This window comes from Atractosteus spatula, chromosome 16, assembly GCF_055471065.1.
Source record: "Atractosteus spatula isolate fAtrSpa1 chromosome 16, fAtrSpa1.hap1, whole genome shotgun sequence".
NCBI lineage: Eukaryota > Metazoa > Chordata > Actinopteri > Semionotiformes > Lepisosteidae > Atractosteus > Atractosteus spatula.
This window is the reverse complement of record NC_142721.1, coordinates 1,505,378-1,529,453: the sequence shown is the minus strand read 5'-3', so window position 1 is coordinate 1,529,453 and position 24,076 is coordinate 1,505,378. Positions and strand designations below refer to the sequence as shown.

General features: G+C 38.1%; 1 protein-coding gene across 2 annotated transcripts; it reads right to left on the bottom strand.

Moving 5' to 3' along the window:
* Positions 1-1,047: 1,047 nt before the first annotated feature.
* Positions 1,048-23,886, bottom strand: iftap (intraflagellar transport associated protein). 2 transcript variants are annotated; one of them, XM_088934841.1, is made up of 8 exons: positions 23,830-23,850; positions 23,249-23,304; positions 16,743-16,869; positions 16,003-16,151; positions 13,100-13,171; positions 10,932-10,998; positions 5,841-5,968; positions 1,048-3,857 (listed from the first exon to the last, which is right to left on the bottom strand). In XM_088934841.1, exons 3-8 carry the CDS (start codon positions 16,843-16,845, stop codon positions 3,747-3,749), a joined length of 630 nt encoding a protein of 209 aa, XP_088790967.1. In that variant the 5' UTR covers positions 16,846-16,869; positions 23,249-23,304; positions 23,830-23,850; the 3' UTR covers positions 1,048-3,746. The 2 variants fall into 2 exon arrangements, with proteins under 2 accessions (XP_088790967.1, XP_088790966.1); XM_088934840.1 differs by lacking the exon at positions 23,249-23,304 and having other exon boundaries at positions 23,830-23,886.
* Between the last annotated feature and the right edge of the window lie 190 nt (positions 23,887-24,076).

Here is a 24,076-nt window from a genome sequence, read left to right as displayed (position 1 = left end):
TGTCCCGAGAAGAGTGCTGTATGCAGCTCTTGAACTCTTCCATTCATTTGTGGAACACGTTTAATTAAAATCAGACCTTACAATTCAAATTTTAGCAGTGCTATATCGTTATCTAAAATGTGAAAGCTTAATGTTCTTAGTAAATGAAAATTCCAGCAAGACCCGAGTAAGAGTTGAGCTCAGTGCACTAAAACTAAAGTGTCACTGTTGTGCCTATTTTACTGCCCAAGGAAATACCCTTCCCCAGTCCATAGGGGGTGGTACTGCTCTGCCCTGCTGATGTCCTATTTCACTACAAAAGTACTGCCTGACTGTTCCACTCTCTTTTATTGTGTTATGTCCTGAATAAAGTGCATTGTGCATTTGGATAAACATCATTGCTTACTCCACTCACAGGAATTAAAATTTACTTTAAACGTATTAGATGCCTCTTCTGGATTGTGCTTCATCCACGTTCTTAATCACAGGCTAACTTATTTCTATTTCAATTGGACGTTTCTTTTTTCCATTTCATTCCTGCTCTTAAAATGCTGAACCAGATCTGTTATTGGTATGTACCCTGCAGGACCACACGCTGGTCCACTAGCACATGTACCGTAGGTGTGCGAGCTGAAATCTAACCAATTGGAGGTTGACTAAAGAAGAAGGAAAAACACAGGTTCACTGTAGGAGGTGTTTGACAGAGTGTCATTTTCAACAGTGTCTGTGCAATTGATCACCTATTAAGAGCTCTTTAATCAAAAATAAGGGAACAGATTCTTAATTAGCAAGTTGAGTTGTTGGAAATAATGCACTTCAGGGCATTCTCAAAACCAAGCACAGACTTGCAGGCACCAATTAGCACTGATGATTAAGGGCTCAATTGTAACAAAAAATCAGTAAACACAGGGGTACCCCAGGAGTAGTACTGAGAACAACTGAACTAGAACACGGAGGGACATAGGATAAAATAAAATCCATTCAACGATTCCTTTAATTATAAATCATGTGCATAGAAACTAACCAATAAAACAACATAAAGCAAATGGTAGGACACTCAAGATTTCACATCCAATTCATACATTTAATATTAAGCTTGCTGTAATGTTAAACATCAAATAAATTGCATAACATTTATAAACATTTATTTTCTGTCTGTCTGACTAAATCATTAGATGCATAAGGGTTATAAAGCACAGAATTCCAGGGACAGTACTTCAGAGATAAAGATGATTCTATCTTTGCATTTTGACCCTGCATCATCATCATCCCAATCAGTCAAGGTATTATCTTCTGCTGCAGCCTTTGAATTTCTTTTATACAGCAGACATGTGTGCCATATTGTATATTCTCAAAGCAACAATATACTTCAGATGTGCTTTATTGTCACCTGTGGCAACCGTCTCTATCCCACAACAGAGCACCTGCGAGCAGGATTGCCCTTCCTATCTCTCCCCATCTCTCTGCGGCTCTGCTAACTGAAGGGCTGCGGTCGGACCGTGGCAGCAGGGTGAGGTGCCAGCAGGCAGTACAGTATCTGAGAGACGATCAGAAGGCAGCCGGGGATTCCACCTGTTGTTATTCAAGCCATACACGGCTGGCCTGCCCCACTGACTCTAGACACAAGCAGCCCAGTGTTCAAAACTTCAGAGTTTCATGCGTTTATTCCACTGGTTGATATCAACTGCCTTTTGACATTTTTAATCCCAAACATCCCTGTTTTCCCCCGAATACAAACGTTTTTACTGCCAGCTGGAGGGAGGTCAAAAATGTTCTTTTCCCTGAAGTTCCTGCTATGAAATGAGCCAAATCCTCGCCTTTGTTAACACATCCTCATTATGCAACTGTTTTCTTTTGACGATAAAAAAGTTGCACAAAATACAAAAATAAATTGTATTTTTATCAATATTTAATTGGATGTGTGCAATTTCCCCCTTTGCTCCTTAGTTTTGGGTTCAATTCACAACTCGAATTGACCTCTGCTCTTGACTTTCTAGATTTCTAAACCATACTATGACAACAGACTCTTCATCACAAGCTATCCAAAACAACACTACAATAAATGATAAGATCGATCTTGTTTTTTTATTATCTATGGTAGAAAGATAAACATTTATTCTCATTACATTAAAAATGACTTTAATTTTATTTTCCAAAAAAATAATAAATGTGCTTTTCTAAGAACATCGTTCTTCTAACAATACTGACCACTGTGCCACTGTGCTGACCTAGTGTCTTACATGTTGAAACAAAGACAAAAGCATGTGGCAAACACACAGGGTGATAATAGGAAACCAGGAGCACATCATCACACAAATAGTACAAAACAGTGTGAAGGAAAACTGCACCTTTTCAGAGACCCAGCTTGATTAATGTCTTTCCAGCAATCCACTGCACCTTCACAAATCTACATTAGTAGAAACACAGATTCATTCAAAAACCGGACAGACTCTGTAGTACCATGATATAATCTGTTTATTTTTTTCTAATCTTTAATTAATATCATGACCTTCATCTCCACAAGAAATGTTAGAAGATGGCAGACATAAATAAAGGCAAACATATTTTGTCACTAAATTAAGTTATTGCAATTTCAATGAGTTAATAAGACATAGTTTCAGTGACAGTAAGCTACCTTAGCAAAAGGCTTCATTAATAAAAATCTGGAAAAAAAAGTGGGGAGAAGCAGAAGAAAAAAGGGAACGTGGGGCAGTGTGTGATGCCTTTGGTATAGCAAAGACCTCAGGAAATGCCTGCTGTGTTTTTCTTGTCCACATCTCTTTAGTGTTTTCATAATGTTTTGACACAAATGGAAAGAAAGGAACGGAGCTGTTTGCACTACAGTGGCCCAGAAATGGGTAGGTAATTATGGCATGCTTGCACACAGCGCTGCATACAAAAATGAATGTATTCCATGTGAAGTGGTTTTAAAGGCAATTATTTCAAACAGAAAGGAATACACTTGTATAGTGATTTAAACTAAGAGATGTTCTCTAGCGTTGTATATTTTTATATGTCATTAATTTGATTTCTTATTATAGGACCTGACTGACATTCACAATTAACGCAGTTAACTAAATATCCACTGCCAAAGCATCATAAAAGCACTGCAGGAAGACTGAGCTTGCAAGCCGTATTTCTGTATTTATGTCCAAGCCATTAGATTGTGGCAATGTTATTCATGGTGTGTTCTCTGATGGCGGTACTACCACATGTCAGGGAATTTTTTCATCCTGGATTACCACAGTACTGTGAGGCTCCTGAATTAATATATCTACTTTTAAAGCTTTTCAATTAGTTGCAAATATAGGTTCATATAAAAAACATCAGATCAAAACACCAGATGTGCTGGAATAGAGTGAAAAGTGTATTACAATTATGTTTTCTTGGCATATAATGGCTTAAAAAAACAATTGGAAATTAGCAAATGTGTGAATTTTAGAATGTGCCCGTCTGTTTGATCTCCAACTGCTGATAAAGCTCCAGACTTACAGTATGTTTGCCCCCACTGGCTAAGCAGCACATTTCCTTGTAATGAAGGAGATCCAAAGAAAAGCCCTGAGTCAAAATTGGTACTAGGTAACTGGGTCAGGCTTTAGGATCCTGAGCCTTTGGTGTCTCTTCAGGAAGTGTCTCAAAGCAAGGCCCTTGGATGTTAGCTGCTTGATGCCTGCTGACTCCTGGATTCTTGTAGTGTAAAGCAATCTTCTCCCCCAATGTCATTACAGCTTGTTCCTTGCCCAGTACAGCTGCCACTACAACCTGCATCATCTTGGACTGTGGGCTGGTGCCTCAGGTTGGAGGAATTTATGTGAAAGCACAACATAATCGTAGTCAAAGTTCTCATCTAAAGAGAAAGGGACCACCTCTGTCACCACCTGGGAAAGAGAGACAAGTTTTAAAAGTATAGAATTCCTTTCAAATTCACAAAATGTAGTATTAATAATAACAACAATGATACAGATTACAGTTGTTCAAAACGTCTGATAAAGTTTGCTGTAGCAAACTGTAACAGAATATAATCAGTTTTGAGGAAAGGTAAAAGTGCAATGCTATGCCAAGGTTTGTTATATTGACAGAAGCCAGCACAGAGACACAATAAAGCTGTGACAAAAACACAAAGCGCAAAATGGAGTAGACTAATCTCACTGAACATCTGCAACAGATTTCTACCAGTGATCAGAAGTATTTTCTGGGAAACCGAACAGTTCTCCTAGATTCGGGGATGCTCAGAATTAAATATGAAAGGAGTCAATATCTGACCAGAAAATGTATTTCAGTTTTTTTTCTATTATGTTTTTTTTAGGATTGCCTGCACTTTCTTAAATTTAAGTTCTGATCTGGCTCATTCTAATGGCTCATCCATACAAAACAGTTCCTTGTGGAAGACCTCTGGTAAGGGTGGATGGTGGAGAATCAAATTGTATCCCGGTAAAACTCAAGTAACCCTGTAACCCCACCACACCGGAGGCACCCAGTCTAACAGTGCCTAACACTAAACTCCACTGGCTGAAAGAAGTCGACATAAAATACCTGAAATGACCATTTAAGGAAAGTAAAACGAAAACAGGAAAAGCTTCTCCTCAAAGTAGTGTTTGTGGATCAGTGTGTGGCACTCTTTCCTCTAACCTACAAAATAGCAATTGATATCTCAGTGTGGAATTCATATGGTAACAATAGGTGCTGTGTCCAACATACACACAGTCTAATTAAAGACCTCATGACACTCTCTGAAAGAGCACAGACACTATCCTCAGTTACTGTACCTGATTGAATTCCTATACTTTTTTATATTATTCTAGCCTGTCTGAATTATCCCTCTGTTTAATTCCTCTTTTCTCCATCTCATCTTCTGAGAGTAACAACTATCTGCTGGGGACCCCTGCTTCACTGGGAGCTCAGATCAGTCCACTCTCACTGATAAAGTACTTTGGGATCCTTTGCAGTCAAAAACATTATTTCAAGGAATTGTCATGTGTATATAATGCAGCATTTTAACAAAATATCAGCACAAACATCAACTGCAAACACAAACATTTCAGTATTTTCTGTTCAGTTTTTGGATGTGGTTTGTTTGACCTTTTGAATCTGCAATTCCTTTGTAAGGAGAAGATTAAGATTCTGGGTTTGTGACATGATAGGTTATAATTTGCATCGCAGGCATGTGAATTTACACACTGATGGAGACACATGGTAAATAGGTATATTTGTAAGACCAATGTGAAACTCTCAGGAAGGAAATGTCTGCTCTAAACTGGTTATTTGCTCAGTTAAATACCCTTTAGTCACAGCTAAGCCATGAAATGCAAACCATGATGAAAGACCAGCTTGTTTTCCTTTCCCACTCTACATTGAAGTGTGTTTTTTGGAAAACACAGCCTCATACTGTCAAATAGCTTAAGCTGATAAGACATACACACACCAAAATTATATACTGTATGCATAAATAAATAACTAAACATCACATGAATGACAATGGAAAATACAAATATATGTAATGTTAGATATTATGGGTTTTCCTATTTCATTTCCACACCTTACAATGTTAAAAACTAAATCGCAGCTGCTGAGACTCAATATCAATTATGTATTATTTCTATATAAAGGTCAAAGCTAACTAATGACTATGAAACTGAAAAGAAATGTAGAATTTGGGTGAAGTTGGGTTCATTTCCTAAACCATAAAGTTATTAATCTCAAGGCTGTTTCCAAACATCATTTAACTTCCAATTCAGGGCATAGGTTATGCCTGATTTAATGCCAGAGATGAAAACACAAGCAATGACATGAGAATCTGTAAAGTGGTAAAACGGGATGGAGGGTATTTTGTGAACCCATTACTCGCCTGGAAGCACCCCTACCTCACACTCGGAGCTTGAGGCCTTGAGCTGCTGTTTCCCCGTCCTGCAGTTCAGCTGGGTGTGGCGTAGAAACGATGGTATATAAGATGGCGCCTCTTCCTCTGCTTCTCCAGGAAGTGTTCCCTGAGCTGGGGCCACGACAGAAAGCAGAGTTGAGCAAACTGACCAGATGCATTACTAGAGCAGACTGCGTGAGGATCCTTCAAGGAAAATGTGGATGAGATCTTTGGGGCAATAAACTGAGCATGATGGGTCAACTGACCCCCTTTCACCTGTAACCCTTTTTATGTCCTTATTAAAAACAAATTTTGTACCCAGTGGACTTAACAGGAAATTTGCTGCAGTCGCACCTTTGTTGTAAACCCTATTTCCTCAGCTGCCCTGTGAACCCAAAAGAACTGCAGCCTCCAGAAGGACCTGCTGCAATGGCAGCTGCGTGTCACCCAGGTGCTACACCTCAATAGTGGAAGAAATGTGTCCCCGCTTATACTGCATATAAAATACTTTGGGATTGTTTGGAATTTAAAATGTCCTACATAAATGCAAATAATTATTATTGTCATTAGTAAGACACTGAGATGTCCTCCTAAAAATGTTCATAAACTACCTGTCAGCTACTGCCTTGCAGCCACACAAAATTTATTTCTTCTTTTTTTCAGCATGGAATAAACCTATTACTTGTTCCTTTGCAGCCTACGCATGCTGACGTAGCTCCCCACCTGAACTACAACAAACAGAAACAGCCACATGATCAATTCTACCACTAGTGATTTCGGGAGTTGGCACAGATCTAACCATGAACCTTAGCACTTACTAAGCAGTGCTCTACCAATAGAGACACTATCACTAATCTGTACGTATGCATGCATGTATGTATACAGTATATGCATACACTATGTACTCACATACATTATGCTTCTGAGAATTTTAAATCAATTTATAATAACCACAAAGACATCCTTAAGATAAATTTTCAGACACTATTTATCATTATGTTTTAAGTACATTAAACATGATCCAATTGCTTACATTGGTCACATTTCCAGACCCTTTCATCACAGGACCTTCTATTATTAACAAAAGCCTGTACAACCCCAGGAGCAGCAAGCCAGTTTTATCATAAACCTGCTCTGCATTCATCTCTCTAGACAACCAGAATAATCATGCATTCCCTGCTGAGAGAAAAAGCTCCCCCACATCACATAATAGGCTACTGTAATACCAATGACATTACCTGATCTACCGCCTTATGTATCAAAAATCCTGTACAATCACTGCCATGCTGATTCTACGTAGACACCCTTGACTCTATAACCTTTATCTGTGGAGGTAGCTAACCTTTCAAATTCATGCATTGTACAGTAAATAGAATGAGTTGCATCTCATGCATAGAGTTAGCAAATCACATAAATGAAAAAAAGAAAAAAAAACTAAATAAAACATCGAATGCCAAGGAAGAAACAGATGAAATTCCCGTTTGATGTGTCACCAGGGAGATAAGGCTTAATCTCCATTGAAACTAATCAACCAGCAATAATCCCCTTCATTGGGGCTGTAATGAAATATAATCCAAAAAATGTGAACGTGGACCTTTTGATAACACAGTAAAGCATCTGTGAAGTTAATCAGAAAAAAAAAGTGTTTGTTCAAAACGACTGTCAAGAAGTGATTTCTTATTCTGACATGAGAAAAGGACTTAAAATGTAAAAGCCATTAAATATTGACACTTCTCCCTTACAGCCTTTCATAGCCCTGTAGTCAGCCTTGGCAGTAAAAAGGATGATAATCCTAATTAAAGCAACTAATTAGTTTCTCAGTGGAAGCCATTAATTACCAGCAGGGAAATAGACAATTCTGATGCCTCCCAGGTGATGATAGCGTGGTTGAACTGGGAAGGCAGCTTGCCCCATGCTGCAGCAATAGACAGGGCTCCAACAGGAATACAGACCAACACGTACCCCACAAATGCATCACTTTCTGCAATGGAAATTGAACACAGAATCCCTGGCAACAGCATGGAAAGACTGCAGCTATGATGTGAACAAGCAGCTCTCCATCCCAAGTGACTCCCCTGGCTCCCCAGGCCGTGGTGTGGCAGAGGAGCAAAAACACAACAAAACACGGAGCCCCTGGAGACGTACCACCCTTAAAACATCAGACAGAAAGCGATAGGTAGGATTTTTTGGCAGCAGCATATCACAAGAACACAACCATCCCAGCACAAGTTGTTTGAGGAGACATTTTGTGGCGAACACTAGAATGATGCCATCAATAATGCTGGGAGATAAGAAGACACCAGTGTGCTCTGGGTGAGGAATTAAAACTAACCAACAAGTGTCCGAGGCATTAACAAATGGTGGATGTGGCATGATTAGTGTACTGAGTGGGGATAGCCTTTGAGATGCTACTGAAGAAGAAGGAAGGGGGAAAGTTGAGGTGGCTGAAAATTGAGCTGAGAAAGTAAATGCAGCACAGAGGGTTTGGACACAACAAAGACAAAAATAAGATTTTTGTACTAATAAACTGAAGGTGAAGGGAAAACTGACCAAAGAGGGCAGAAGTACATGTAAGAGAATGGAAGCTCTCCAGACTGGCTGTATTAAGTGATAAGAGGTTTCATCTATCAGATTAAAGCGCACCCTCTTAAGATTCTATGGTTTTACAGGTTAACACATATCTGACCTTCAACTAGTGCTCACCAAGTCCTATATATACAGTACAGTCCTATACTCTCCAATAGACAGGTGGATGCACACTTCTTGATAATCACTAATAATGTTCATTTGTTTAGTAGCACCTGATTTTAATTGCCTTCCTGGTATGGGAGCAGTAAGGGTGCACCTTGATTTTCACATTAGGCTACTGAATGTTGGCTGATTTTTTTGTTTAATAATGACAAAGCAAAATGTGTGTGTGTGTTATCTGTCACTTGAGGTTAGCTCTATTTACTGTTAGGATTTGGGGAGGACCAGGTGAAGGTCAGATGGTCAGATATGTAAAACCAGAGAATCGTAACGCGGTGTACTTTCTTTTGCATATCACTGTAAGGAAGTTGAGTGAGATTCTACCTACATGAAATATGTTTAAACACTGTTGCACTTTTTCTTATCATTTGGGAGCCTGCCAATGCTAACATCCTTAAGGACAGACAAAGGTCCCTATATGTTTTCATGTGATCCTCTCTTCCTCTTGTTTGCTTGAATTGTCACATGCATCACCGAAGTACAAGGCCAAAGCTACACTGGAGTGGCTTAAGAATTGATCAGTGTAAGTCCTTGAGTGGCCTGGTCACAGTCCCGACTTGAAGTCCATTGAGTGTCTGTGGGAAGACTTGAAAACCGTTGCCCACAACTGATCCCCAAGCAGCTTGAGAGAGTTTGAGCAAATCCGCCAACAACGGAGCAAGCCTGTGTGCAGAGCTGGTAGAAACTCACCTAGGAGACTTCCAGTGGTAAATGCTGCCAAAGGGGCTTTCACCAAATATCGAGCTCACAGGTCTAAATACTTATGCAATCAGCATATTTCAGTATTTTCTTTTCATTTTTTTGAGTTACATTCACTGCAAGTTATCTTACCCTTTAAAGTCTTCAGTTTGAGGAAATTAAATTTTAAAAAATGTGTATGCATCATTTTGTAATTTAACAAAAAAGCACACCATATAAAGGCTCTGAATAATTTTCCAAGGCACTATAATCAAATTATGACAAGGTCACTATTAAACCTACAGTATAAGACTTCCCCTGAACAATGTACATCCTTTCATGACAAGCTACTGTAATTAGTTAATATGTTGGTGGAGATCACAGGAGATATTTCACTTACCTTTTAAACATTTAACATACCCAAAGCAGACATGAACAGAGGACAGGAACTCATTGATATCTTCCATGTGTTAATTATTAAAAAAGAAAATTTCTTAAAATAATACATTCAGAAGATATAAGTCAACTTTTTAAGCTTGATTTTATAGGGAAATAGTTATTCATCTACTAAAACAAGATTTTTAGAGAATGACTAGCTCTGCAGTGTATAGGTTTAATACTGAAGTGCAATGCAGAAAATGAATAATTGTCTATGCTAATCAGTGTGAAGCTAAGTGTAGCAATTTCCATTCGTCAGCTTATTTGAATGGCAGTGAAAGTGTTGGAAAATTCTATGAGTAATGACATAGACCAGACCTCAAAACATGACCTCCTCTCTTGAACTAGCAGTAGCCCTTTCAGTTAAATCTATACTATCTGGAGTCCTTAAATCATTTTATACTACTACAGTATAAATAAAAGTTTTTTTTTCCAATTTATAAATAAATATTTTATCACTTTAATATTCACCATGTGTAGCATGCTAGTGTGAGGTTTTCAGGTTCAGGGTTCGACTTCAGATTTAGGGTGGTCTTTAATGGGGTTTGGCATGTCCTCTGCATGTCTTCCTCAGGACGAGACATCCAGGCTGCAGTCTCTACATTGTGTGTGTCCTGCGATGGCCTGATGTCCTGTCCCAACTCTAACTCTGCCTGCTGCCCTGTACCTGCCAAGTTACAGGAGGCTCTGACGCCTCGCTCCTCTCTAAAGATGAAGTGGTTACTGAAAATGCACGGAACTCAAATGAATATCCATCACTGTGTGTGACAAAAATTTCAACAGCCCCTAGATAGTAGGATAGTTCTCCTTAAAACTCAGGCTCAAAGCTTACTACTTTCTAAAACATGCCTGTGTTTCTTTAATGTTAGCTCTGTTTAAAAGCAAGGAAACTGATCTCAGCTGCAGCAAAACTAATGTATATACTGTACCAGAACATCACAATGAAGACTCGCTCAGAGATGCTACAGCTTACAACACATGGCTGCATAATGTTATTTTAAATGGTGTTAAAGACCATGCTTGTTACCCATAACAGCTAAAACCTTTACCAGCCATCTGTTGTACACACAACTACTAAGGGCTAAGTGTTTAAACAAACATTTCCATGTTCCATTCTTCTACAAAATTAACTCTTAGGAAAAGAGAACGGAATAATTTAATAATTTCAGACAGTACATTATGTAATATATGACCTGTGGAAAAAGGGAATACAATGTATAAACTAGTGTACCTGTTCCTATGGTCAGGTCACTTTCTTCATCACTGCTTAGATGCACAGATTCCAGGTAGTTATCCAGCTGTGAAGAAAAATGTCAACTATAAATGCATCTCCTATCACTACCAGACCAGTGTGGGTATTGGCACGTTTCACTTTTCAAAATGGATGGTGAGTTTTTTTAAATAAAATAGTTTATATAAGACATATTTATATCATTATTTCCACACAGTAGTCATTCAACTGTTATATACTGAGCATTAAAAGACACACCACTATGCATGTCTGCTTCTAGATAAAGTTTAAGGATTCTGGAAACTGACTAAATGTTTTTTCAAGTCATTCTGATTCACAGATCATTCATGACAGACCATATACACCTGGGGAGATTATGACTTTCGCATAAGAACTAAATTACCTCATTAGAGAGAAAGTACAGGTGATGAGATCCATTAATCTGTTAAATGCAAAAGCCTGGTAAAAAACAAAAAAGAAAAACAGAGAAAGGAACCAATATGCTCTGCCTATGAGGTGAGAAGTGCCTTCACACCATCGGCATATTGGAGCAACATCTCAAATGGATTTACTAACAAAAGAGACAGGATCTCTTTTGCAGTGAATTTATGTTTTGTGCAGACCTCCCTGGTGAATGTCAGTGAGCATGACGCAGACAAGCAGAACAATATTTTAATTGTGGTGTACAAGATCAAGATCAATTTATTAGCCATATATAATTTCTTGCATTAGAAATTTGTCTTTTCGCATACCCCAGCTTGCTCTCCATGAGACACACAGGCACACACAGAGAGAGAAGCTAGGGGTCAGAGCGCAGGGTCAGCCATTTATACGGTGCCCCTGGAGCAGATGGGGTGAAGGGCCTTGCTCAGGGGCTCAAAGGAGTAGGATTCCTCTGCCGGCCGTGGGATTTGAACCGGCAACCACCCAGCCAGATCCTTAGCCACAGAGCCACCGCTCCGCCCCTGAAAAAAGACCCATGGATGGAGAGGGTGGTTCCAGTGTGACAGCAATCTGACTACATGGTGTTACACAGATTAAGTCCTGGGACCTCACTACCTGTCTTTTCTGTGGGCTCATCCCAATGTGACAAAACACCAGCAGAACTCCTCATGCTGCTCATGCAGCAGAAGCTTTCTTGGAATCTGAAAATGCGAAGGGTTTGCTGTAGGTACAATAGTTTCCAGATTTTCCAGACTTGAGCCACCATTTTTGGGATGAGCTCAGACAACATATCTAGGGCTCAGAGACCAGTGAACAGGCACATGCCCGCACAGACTCTATAAGAGGGATGAAATGGATTCCCACAAGATAGCATCTGTAACCTAGTGCAAACTGTGTGTTACAGATGTACAGCTTGTATTGCTTCCAACAATGATTACACATACTAGTAGCCTGTAATCTTTACTGTAGACTCCCTGTCGATAAACCCTGCTGATGACAAATGTTTATCTGCATAATGAGTTTATCTAAACCATATCTGTTCCAGAAAATACCAGTGTATCTGCTACAGAAAAGGTTATCTTTTTCCTGATCATAACTTGGTGAATTTGTCACAGTTGTGCTTCAGAAATAAGGTACTATATATACTGTATAATACAGTATTTCCTTTGTTTCAACTCTGTGACAGCTCTTAACACATTAACTGCATGATTAGTAAATTACCACTGACTAAGGCTGTGAAAAAGAACTGTATTGGAATGATTGGAGAGTCTAACAACTGAATGTTGCTGAACCAAGTTACTCAAATAAAGTCAAAAATTCTTACACTATTTAATGCTTCATCCAAAGAACAGAATAACAAAATTAAATAATTTCAACTGAGAATACAGTCACCTTGCTTTATACCATCCATCACCCTGGTCAAACTGCCAGTTTCACTGCCTGGCAGTGTATGCGAAATATAATACATCTGAGAGGTGTGATTAACGCAGGTTGGAAGAAAATATGCGGGAGAGAAGACTCAAAAATCCCAAAACAAGAAAGCAGTCAACAAGAAACGTTATGTCAAATTAACACATCATTGCTCTGAATAAAGCAGCGTAACGAGAGAGCAGGATTACTGTACTAAGAGCTACCTACAGTATGCCAGTTTCATTCATAAAGGTACAGATAGAGGGAAAAGAATTTCCATGAGCACCTACTGCAGAGTTTAACACAATTCTCACCTTTAGCTTTCCAGCCAGGCTCAGCTCTCCACTGTGTACACTTCCCATCCTAACGCCTGCATCCAGCACAAACTATAGGCAAAAAATATTGATATTTTAAAACATATACTGTACAGTACAGCAGGTACCACAAAACAGTTGTATTTTAAGGTAATGCAGTATACTGTATCACAATGCATTAATCCTTTACACCACAATATAAAACAGTCTTTTAATCTAATCTGACTATATACAGTCCATACTATCTACCTATCTATTCATCTATACATCTATATGTTATCCATATTCTGTCTTTCTTCGTGATAAGGTCAAAAAATACCTTCAAAAAGCAGAAAAGCAGAAAATCCAAATTGGGTATAAAATGAAAAACTAACGCCAACTCAGTCTGGAAAGGAACAACCAGCTCTGTTACATACAGGACAGTAAAACACAAATGGTCTCCAGCAGGATGTCCAGTTTTCATATCAAACCATTAGGCATGTTTCACAGGTTCCTCAATTAAAACAAAAAATCATTGATGACATATTCCATTGTCAAAACTCAACTGCTCACTAAAGACTTCTTCTGCTTAAGTCTGTTCACAAGAGTTTCTACAGAAGTATGAGGAGGCTTTCTAATTATTTCCCCAGTGTCTCTGCTGTGATTACACCATGTTTTACAAATGCACTGAGCAGGCACTTATAGTCTCTCTGAAATCGCTTTGAGTCATGAGCTCTAATGGATAAAAATGTTTTATGTCAAAAATATACATTCTAAGAACTTAATCTGATTCCCAGGACGAATGTATTTTTCTTAGTTTGTGACATTTCTTGAGAGACGAGCAGACAGAGCACTGCATTAATGCAGCCTTCCTGCACACAGTGCTCTTCCCAAGGGCTGCAGCTCTGCTCTGGAGAAACACTGACCCCTGATTTGGTCATTCAGCCTCACTGTGCTTCTTCCCAGTGGCAGATCAGAGCACAACCATGAAATCAAAGGATAAAGTGTGTAAAGGGCTCTCCTTTACAGAATGGTTCATACAGTACGTGCCTGGGACACACAACTCATTCTTTGTTTCTAAACTTGATTCCCTGGGATCCTTAAAGAAAAAAATGGTTAATTAGGTGCTGTCAAGTAAATTAACAAGCTGGGCTGAGTGGCTTCCAATTACCTGTAAGCTTATTCATCTAACCATTTTATCTTGTCTAGATAAGACTAGATATGAAGATGAAAACCTCTTAAAGAGAAATTAACGAGAAGCTCCTCACCTTATAAAAAGATCTTGATGAAAAATTCATTATTTCATATACGAAATTAAGCAAATCCCACTTCCTTAAAAAGGGGAACTTGGATCTGAGTCTTTGAAGGAGGACACCACAATGTGCCTTTAGCTCTTATGGAGGGGATGCAAATTAAAATCAAATATGCATATCCTCTCCCTTAGTTCAGATGGTTTTGTAAAGACTGTAACATGTATTTACATGTAGTGATTCAGTCATAAGTCTTTATAATGTAAATCCAAATCTTGTAAATGATGTAAATCTAATGTAAATGCAAATTAAAGCCAACGAACCAGACACCTACTGTATGTATGCTGAATTTTTCACAATAAAGGTGTTTCTTAAGATCTCAGTCTGAGGAGGAGTATATTTCTTTCATTTTTTCACTTTCGCTTTTGGCTTTGGGTTTCACACTGATGTTGAGAAAAGCATGCTGATTTCTAAATGAGGGGAAATCTATTCATAGAAGCCTTTTAGAACTATAGGACAGCAATCTCTGAACAATGTTATAACATGTCTGCTGTAGGTTCCTACTGTAAGCCTTTTCTTCTTTGCTCTCCAATAATATCTATTCCTTCTGTATATTTGAATTTTGAAATGGGCCAAGCATTTAGAAATAAAAACATTAAAATCAATGTTATAGTGCTTAATTACACTGCACCCTAGAGTGAATCAGAGCAAGGGCATCCTAGGTTGCCTGTTGTTATTAATTATAATAATTACCTACAAGTAAAAAGCAAGGGCTTTTCCGTGCACATCTTTTTTGAACAAACCACAAGACTTGCTGTACAGCAAACAGCTGAACTTTCTTTTTGTTCTCAATCTCATCCTGAGCGTGTTTATGGAAAAGTACAAAAAATCATTCTAAGGAAACTCAATTATAAATTGTAATAATTACAAAAAAACTGAAAAGCTTTTAAGAATGCACATATAAAGAAGCATAGGAAAAAAATGCAAGGATCACATACACCAAATAGAGCACAATGTTTTCAAATGATAAGATTGAGAGGGCAATAATGTAACAGATTGGAAAACATCCTTTAGGTCCTGAGTCTCAAGGTCTCTAGTTATGTGGTCATTTAAGATTGAGGGCAACATTTATTGCATAAAGCCTTGAGGGAATGAAGACAGATGATGCAATTATGAATTCAAATACCCTAGAATATTCAAAAAGGCTTTTACTCTCATTATCACTTGATGAAACCGATACATGTCTGTCTTGTCATGACAGATGTCATGTATATTTTTCCAATCCTTTTTCCTAATTTGATTTTTTTATACATGAAAAATGTAGCTTTTTCTGGCTTGATCATTTACAGTTCTACTTAAAAAAAGGTACATTCTGGTATCTGGAATCACAATTGATATGAAAATTACAAAATGTCTTTTACGATGTTGACACATTTTGAATTCCACCAATTGACTGTAAAAACAAACGGTGTCAAACAACGAATGTCAGAAATGTACCTGGGGCAAATCATATCTTTACAGGTGACAGGTGAGGAAGTCAGGTCGTTGCAGTGCATGTGGTTAATAAGAGAACAGAAAAAAAGCCTTTAAGTTGAGCACCCCTCCACATTAAGCCTTTAGATTTAAACAACGAGGCTTAAGACATTTAAAGGAAATCTATAAACAGTGAATAACCTCCTTTTTTTCTTCAAGGCGCACTGCGTGACAAGGGGATGTTCTTGTTCTCACGTCAGGTGTTGCCTTCTCATCCTCGTCTTCTGAACTAACATGGGCCGCTTGATGCACCTCATCAGATACTGAAGTCAGCTCATTGCTCCCTGTGCCTGTGGGACAAATTACTGCAGTAGAGTGAGATGCTACAACCCCATTGTTCTGCCTGCTGCACTTTTACTCTGACATACTCTTCTGTTTCTTGAGAACCACAAGTCCTCCAGTAGAATCAGACTCTAAAACAGCAGAAAAGGATGATGGATGTGAGAATCTGGAGAACACAGTTTCATTTTCTTCTCTGCAGTGATTTCAAGTAACAAACGTAGAAAACAGAACTCAGACTTATATTAGAATCCAGAGCTAAAAAATGCACTTAAAACCATTTCATACAATGCTTTCCCAACATTGTAAACTAAAAATATGACATAATTTCCTGTAGAGCTAGCTATTCAGATGTGCGAATCCGAACATCTAAAATGTTTTGTGTTTTATTGTTTCTTTCCACTTCTAAGGATGAAATTACTACTTGTTCTTTTCACAAACTGACACAGCTACTCAATCTAACCTCTTCATGATACTTTCATGTTCAGAGTTGATGAGCTATTTATGTTTTGACAACATCCACATCTTAATGATGCTTTGCAACAAGATAACAGGGGTAAAAGTCACGTTTCCTTTCAAAAGCATAACGCCCTGTTGCTGACCTGGTGACAGGTGGGTGAAGGAGCCCAAAAACTCCTGGTATGTCTGTTCAGAGGAGCTGCAGAAGAGGTGCAGGGCTTCCTGAATAATCTGCTCCAGGTCCATGGAGAATATCAAACTTCTGAGCACCTGGAAGACACAGAGAAACAATATTATACCAGAGATCACACTATCTACATAACATGCTTAGAAATGAATAAGCATCATACGACGTTATGATATTTCTGCAAGAAAAATAAATAAAATGTATCCTGATTTTATCGTTATTTTATTATATTCATTATTTTGATTCATTTTAATTTGAGACATTTGAGAGTAGCTTGCAGTAGTATCTACAGTGTTGCTACAGGACAAAGCATTTCCTTTCTCAAAATGCACATTGCCAATGCCCTAGCCCATAAAGGGATATATTCAAATAATGTTAATTACACTGCTCTCTTAAAAAGTAAATATCAAGGGCTATTACTGCAATGAGAGAACAGTAATATACCTGCAGATGCTCTGATTTTCTGGTGAAACCAATACCACATAAAGCGCGCCCTCCTTCTGCAGGAGTGTATTTCCCTTAATCAGCAAGTATAAAAATTACTTTGCTCAACTAGGAGCAGACAGCTTTGTCATCTGCTTTATTAAACTATATTAATTTTAAAAAATACAACGTCTACATCTATTGAATATTCATTTATTATAAAAAATAGTAGTTAAAATTTAAACAGGATTTTTAACTGTTTCTAAAATAGTATAAGTGCCACTTTTCTCCTTAAGAAGGGGAAAAAAAAGGGAAAATGTATTTTTGTGAGTGTATACAGTAGCCCCTACAAAAGTACTTGAAAAATTTTCCCCTATTAATTCTCACATTTCCACAATATCATTCCCTTCTGGACTGGTAATCAATTATTTTCATCTGTGTTAACTGTATGGAAAAGACGAACATATAGTGTATGAGAGACTGTTTTGGGAAAAATAAATTGTTGCTTTTTAGGTTGACAATTTTACATAGCATCTCAGTGTTCACAATAACAAAAACAGGAACTGGGCCAATCAAGAGTAAAAAAACATCTTGGTTTCCCAGAACTGCTAAACAATCTTCCACTATTAAACTGCCCTTGAACCAGGACTTTGTTCAATCCTATCAACCTGGAGGACAGATTAAACCACAGCCTGTCGTTCAGAGCACATCAGTTTTGCAGCCCAGGTTACAGGTGTGAAAGAAGATCTGCAGTTGAAAGTTGAAATAGAAAAGAAGACACTGTTTTGGGTTTGTAATGCCCCTCACACGCACATTCTTCACTTAAACCCCCCTTTACCCTAAATTTTCACTCAGACTCACCACTGTTCATTCGTCAGCACTGAAAAACAGGTGCTCGCGTGTTTGTCTTTCTTGGAGTAACGTTCAACAAGACACTTGTGGTCACACTCGTCTTACATGGTCTCTTTCTTGTTTCATAAAAAACACAATGCTAATGAAAGCCTGACATCTGCTCCACACAGACGTTCCCTCTCTGGGGGAAATGAAGCAGCAACCAACACAGTAACAGTTAATGAAAAATAAAATGAGCCTGAAGCAGGAAACAAAGCTATTAGTTGTTAACACTTTCCCCTTGAGCTTCAACACAGCCTGCTACAGTACATGGCTCCTGATACAGTGCCTCTTGTCAAACAAGACCACAAATTGAATGGGTCACATTACATAACAGCATTACTGTATACAGTAGTTGCCTCAATAAAATGCAGGCATTAATACCAGTTCAAAATGTTCAGGAAAACAGGAGATCAAAAACCGTGCTACAGTAGTCAATACTGAAGTCAGGTTAGCAGATCCAATCTCTCTCTTCCATGTTTCTATTTGTTTTTTAAAGGTCTCCTAAATGATCCTAATATGATCACACAGCTACTGTATAATGGAGCTGCCCTGCAATAAGGCTTTAACGACGTCAGTAGCAGCACCTAAAGCCTCCACCTTCACCCTCACTGGCACTAGGGATTCTAGCTGTGAAAAGCAATTTCATATCAAATCTGGCCAGGATGTAGTCTGTGTAGGCCCCCAGCACAATGCAAAATGCTTTTTTGAATTATGTTATTGGGTGTAATGGAAAAAAGTAAACAGACCTGTTTCGAGAACCACCTCTGCAAACTTCCAAACCATTTAAAAAGGTGACCATAGAGTCTTCTGAAGAGACCTAGGATTCTGCCTGACTATTTTCTAGGATTTTTAAGGCAAATTGTATGCCAAATATCACAGGAATGGCCTCACCTGCGACAATCAAGTCCCTATTACAGATAGTAACCACTGCTAACGGTTTAATTGTACTCTAGGGACATAATAATAAAAAGAAACATAAACAAAAGAGCAATCTGTTTCTTTTGCCAAGTTTACTGTGATCTATAGTCCTAAAAACAATTAAAACTGGATCACTTTTTTACATGCAGTAATTGAAATAGGCTGAGTTATAAATCATGGCTCATGAGTAAAGATACTAAAAGATTAAAATACAATTTATGGAACTAAGCAAAAATGTCCCCTATTCTGCAAATAATTAAGAACATTGTGCAAATCCAAAGTAAATCTAAACACAGCTCTCTACAAGCAGGTGAAAATCTGCCATCCAATATAAAGATGGCCTTCCTACATTGGCAGTGCTAAAAAAGAACAAGAAAGAGATTAAAATCTCATTAACTGCTGGAGACTGTAATCATGCTCTGATCTGATATCTGCTAGCTGTCCATCAAAGTGCAGAACAAACTCTTATTCCTTCATATTTATTCTATTGAAAAACTGAGCTGAATGTCTTGCTATTCATTTCACCTCACTGATTTCAGCCATGAACTCTTCAGTTATTGCAAAATGTCACATTTTCCAATCACTGTTTAGGTGAAATTCAAACTCTGTCCTACTGCAGGCCCTCCAATCGTACTCCTTTCTGCACCCCTTTCCAGTTCATGTCAGCGAGTTCTCCCCAGCAGCTGCTGACTGACTGCTTGTGATGAAGGATCACTGTGTCTGCAGCCACCGCAATGAACTGCAGATCTCACAAAACCTAAGCAAGGTGTCAAGGGCAACCCTCCCCCAAACACAGGTGCCCTTCACACCGTACACGCTTTGCTAACACAACTCATATTGTACATCACTGCATGATGTACATTTACATTCACAGATCTGTTCGGAATACAGAAAAGGCGTCCTTAACAGTGTGGGACAGGCTACTGCAGCAGGACTGTAAAGAGTGCGTTGAAAATTAAGATGATAGGCTTTCAGAACTAGGTTAATGCCTCATTTTTATAGCATGCAACAATCTGGAGTGAAACGAGCTCAAACGGGGATTAGAATGAATATTTTGTGGGAAGAGAGAATTTACAAGAAGAGAAAACTCCCACCTATTATAAATTGTAAAAAAATGCACTATACCCTTAAATTACAAAGACAGTGAATTCAAAGTTCCCACTCATAATTAAAAAGGATTTTTAAGAGTACTGAGATTAATGAAAAAAGACCAACACTGCAGTGTTGATATATTCAATATTCATGAGCAACAGGATCATGCACTAATTGTACAGAAACTGCAGAAAAGTGATGCATTTTATATTATTTGAACTTGACAGTGCAAATTTACTCAAAATAAGGTAACAAGCTTGAAATATCTAGCATGCGAGTTACCCTGCACCACATCTTCCAAATCACAAAACTTGAAAGTTAATCCAGCTACCATGCAATAGGACTCTTATCCATTTTCCCTGGTGTTAAATTATGTCAATTTTTTCATTGTTTTTAGAAACATAGATCACAGTAAACTTGGCAAAACAGACTGCTTTTCTTATTTATGTCTCTTTTTATTTCAGTAGAGTACATACATGTATAAACCATTAGCAGTGATTACTTTGTAGAAGAGGGACTTGAGTGTCGCCGATGAGGCCATTTCTGTGATATTTGGTAATGCATCTTAAACAGAACTGAGCTACAGAATGACAGATTAAAGAGATTATTAGAACCACACTACAGTACTACCAAGCAATACCACTTACTGTATGATCTCAAACTAAACAGTGGCATTGATGTTAGCAAACAGGTGTAGAGAAACAAGGGAACAAGGGAAACAAACAATGACGTAATTAAGAGCAATCTGATAACATAGACTATAATGCTGTCCCATACTGTGTCAGCAATAATCTTTAAAAGAGCAAGTTATAATCTGCACCATTTCATATACTGGAAGATTTGCCGAAAATAGATTTTCCTCACCACTGAAATTCTACAGTCTTTAGTGAAAACCATGTCCAAGGAGCAAAACATCTGAGAGAAACATGCGTCAAGTGCATTATGTCAAGAACCTGATGGCATCTGCGTTGCAGTTTATTGTGTGAAAGCTGTGAGCAAGAGAAAAGCTAACTGCCTGGAGACAGCTAAACACCAGGAAGGGATTACACTGCCAAGTTGTTATTTCATTTAAATAGGGCAGATCAAATGTCATCGCAAAGAGCACAAGTTGTTCTGTCTCAATAATCAATAGGAAAAACTAATAAAAGGTGCAAAATAATCAAGTCACTAATGTTACTAAGAGAATGAAATTATTATATTTTTATCCCCAATAAGGTACTGTATTAATGATGAGTGAAGGAAGGAAAAAGGAAGATGAAATCCAGCACAGTTCTCAGACTTTTTTACTATTCCAAGGAGGAGCCAGAGCAGCTATAGGGAAATCTATCTTAGTTATGAAGTGTCAATTTAAGCTGTGAAGTCTCAACAGTTCCCCGGGGGCAATTTTCATCAGATATGGATTAATGAGATGGCAGCCAGCAAATACTTGTACATAAATACACATTAAGTAAGAAGCCCACTGAGAACATGTATGTGAAGAAAATCAGAACTGTTACCGTCAAATACATTCCTGATCAATAATGTAATAACCTACAATATGTACTGTTTACATGTAATACTTTCCTTGAAGCTCTGAGCAAAGTTGAGAGCTAGCGGTGACCAGAGAAGTAAAGTTATTACTATTACTATTACATTTGCAATTTACTTGTAATATTACTTGGTTCTGGGGATGTGGGATCTGCTACAGAACAACAATCCCGCTGTCCCTCTTCATAGGAATTGTTTTAGATTAAAGCAAATACTAAACTGCACATGCATTCTACATTTGGATGATTTCTGGAACTTTACAACATTGGCTAAATGTGCATAAAATTATTAGTACTATAATTCTGAGGTCTTCAGTGTCCATTTCAGGAGCTAGTTCATTACATCCGAAGGACTATGATCTCAAGGTTATTTAAACCCATACAATGTAATTTACACCCCTAAGCCTAAAAGGATCTAGATATACTGTAGTGAACATTAATGATAAAACGTCTTGTTGGAATACAAATAACATGCTCAATAGTGAAGATCAAAAGAAGAGCAGGCAGAAGAGAAACATACCTAATTGTACTAAAGTATATGGGCTCTGTACAGTATAACCCAGCAGCAGTAAATTAACAAGTTTTCAAAAGCTTTGTTGTCCTACAATATTTTTGTTAACACTGTAAAAATATAGTTGTAACATGTATGAAAATGTATACTGTATATACAGTATGTCGCAATCAACTTTTTGAAAACTATTCAGAACCCACCTTCGAACTAAACTAAAACAAAGGAGTAATGGGGAGTCTTTTCAATTTAAATAGCCTTCTGTCAATTTCTAAGGGAAAAGGTATTATTTCATTGTGCTGCAGTCCAGTGCCTAATGCAGTGTTGCTCACTAAGACAATGGAAGGGAGGTCTTTTGGTCGTATTCACAATCCATAAGGAGGCCACAGGCTCTTGCAGTGACTTGGTTTTCTATGCAAGCTGTCTCAGAGTGAGGACTCTAGATGGCTTGCATTACGTCTGCAGATCCCCTGCGCTGCGTTCCAGGCTGAGAGAAAGACAGTGTGCTCTCTGCACTTGCTAGCAACACATCTGCTTCACAAGTCATAGCCAGCTGCCCCCGAGCCCTCATCTGCACACCTCATCTCAGCCTGGCGGTGTCTCTGCCTCTGTTGCCTCTCCAGCTCTGCAAGGTGAAAATCACACACACAGGCTTTTCACAGGATCATCCCAAGAGCCCTAGTGGAGACGCTCCCCCAACTTCCCTAAGGTAAGAGGAGGATTCCCCTCGCTTAACAGGGAAAAACGGGGCCTCTTTCCCTAAATGTTCAGAAGAAGAAAGCTTAGCAAAGTGTACAAACTCTGCAGTGAATTCCAGAGAAATCACCCACTGCTTTATTAAAGGTGACTTACTGCTACTAAACTGTAAAATAATAACAGTGCAAAGGGGGAAAATAAAGGATTGTTAATACAATATTATCAGATAACACAATAGGCAAAACAAAATGTCATGACTATTTTGATGAACAGTTGTAGACCACAGCAAGTACTTTACAACAAAAGGAATGTCCAAAGATCATGCGAAAGAGTGGATCATTGTGGTCAACGGAAAGCAAACGGAAACTGACAAAGTAACAGTAAAATAAATAAAAGATAAATTACCGAGCGTATTTACTGGGGTAAATTTCCAATGGGAATTTCTTGGGATGTTTTCACTCCTGAAATTAAATATTGTATCGTGATTATTACAATGAATAATTGTAATTTATTATTCTCATCATTGTAATAACGATGTGAAGAGAAAAAGATTCCTCTTAAAATAAAGGGCAATGACAGATGCTGTAACAGAAAACCGGCGAAAGAACGGTACTGTAAAACGCGGGGGACACGTCCGTATACAGTACATGTACAGTGTACGAAAAAGTGAATTAAAGCATTTAAATGAATCTTTTCACATCCCGTAGAACTAATGCTCAAAACACAACAATAATATAATAAATATAGAATAATAACGTTCTAGGCGATTAAATGAAAATTAAATACCGGTAAATCCAACTAATATTGAGAGGTCTATTATACCCATGCAATCACACAGATTGCGTATTTGCATGGGGAGTTACGGAAAACATTGCACATACTGTACGATAGCTATCATTAATTATATTACCCTGGATGTTCTTGTTATAAGATTAAAATAACTTTAACACGCGAAAAAAAGAAACAACATGAAATAAAAAACTTACGTTACTTCCTAGTTTCCAAAACCTTCCTACATCACCAAGCAACGGGTTGGAGCAATGTTACATGGGAAATGTAGTTTCCTCTGGCACTTCCTGTGTCTCCGCACAAAATAGACTATGAAGTCCGTAATCTGAGAATGGCACCAAAAAATTACAGTAAGGTGTCTACGATAAAGTACGTTAAATAGGTTTACATGATGCTGTAAAAAAGAACACAATCTGTGGATTCCTGAATTACGGAAGCGCATTG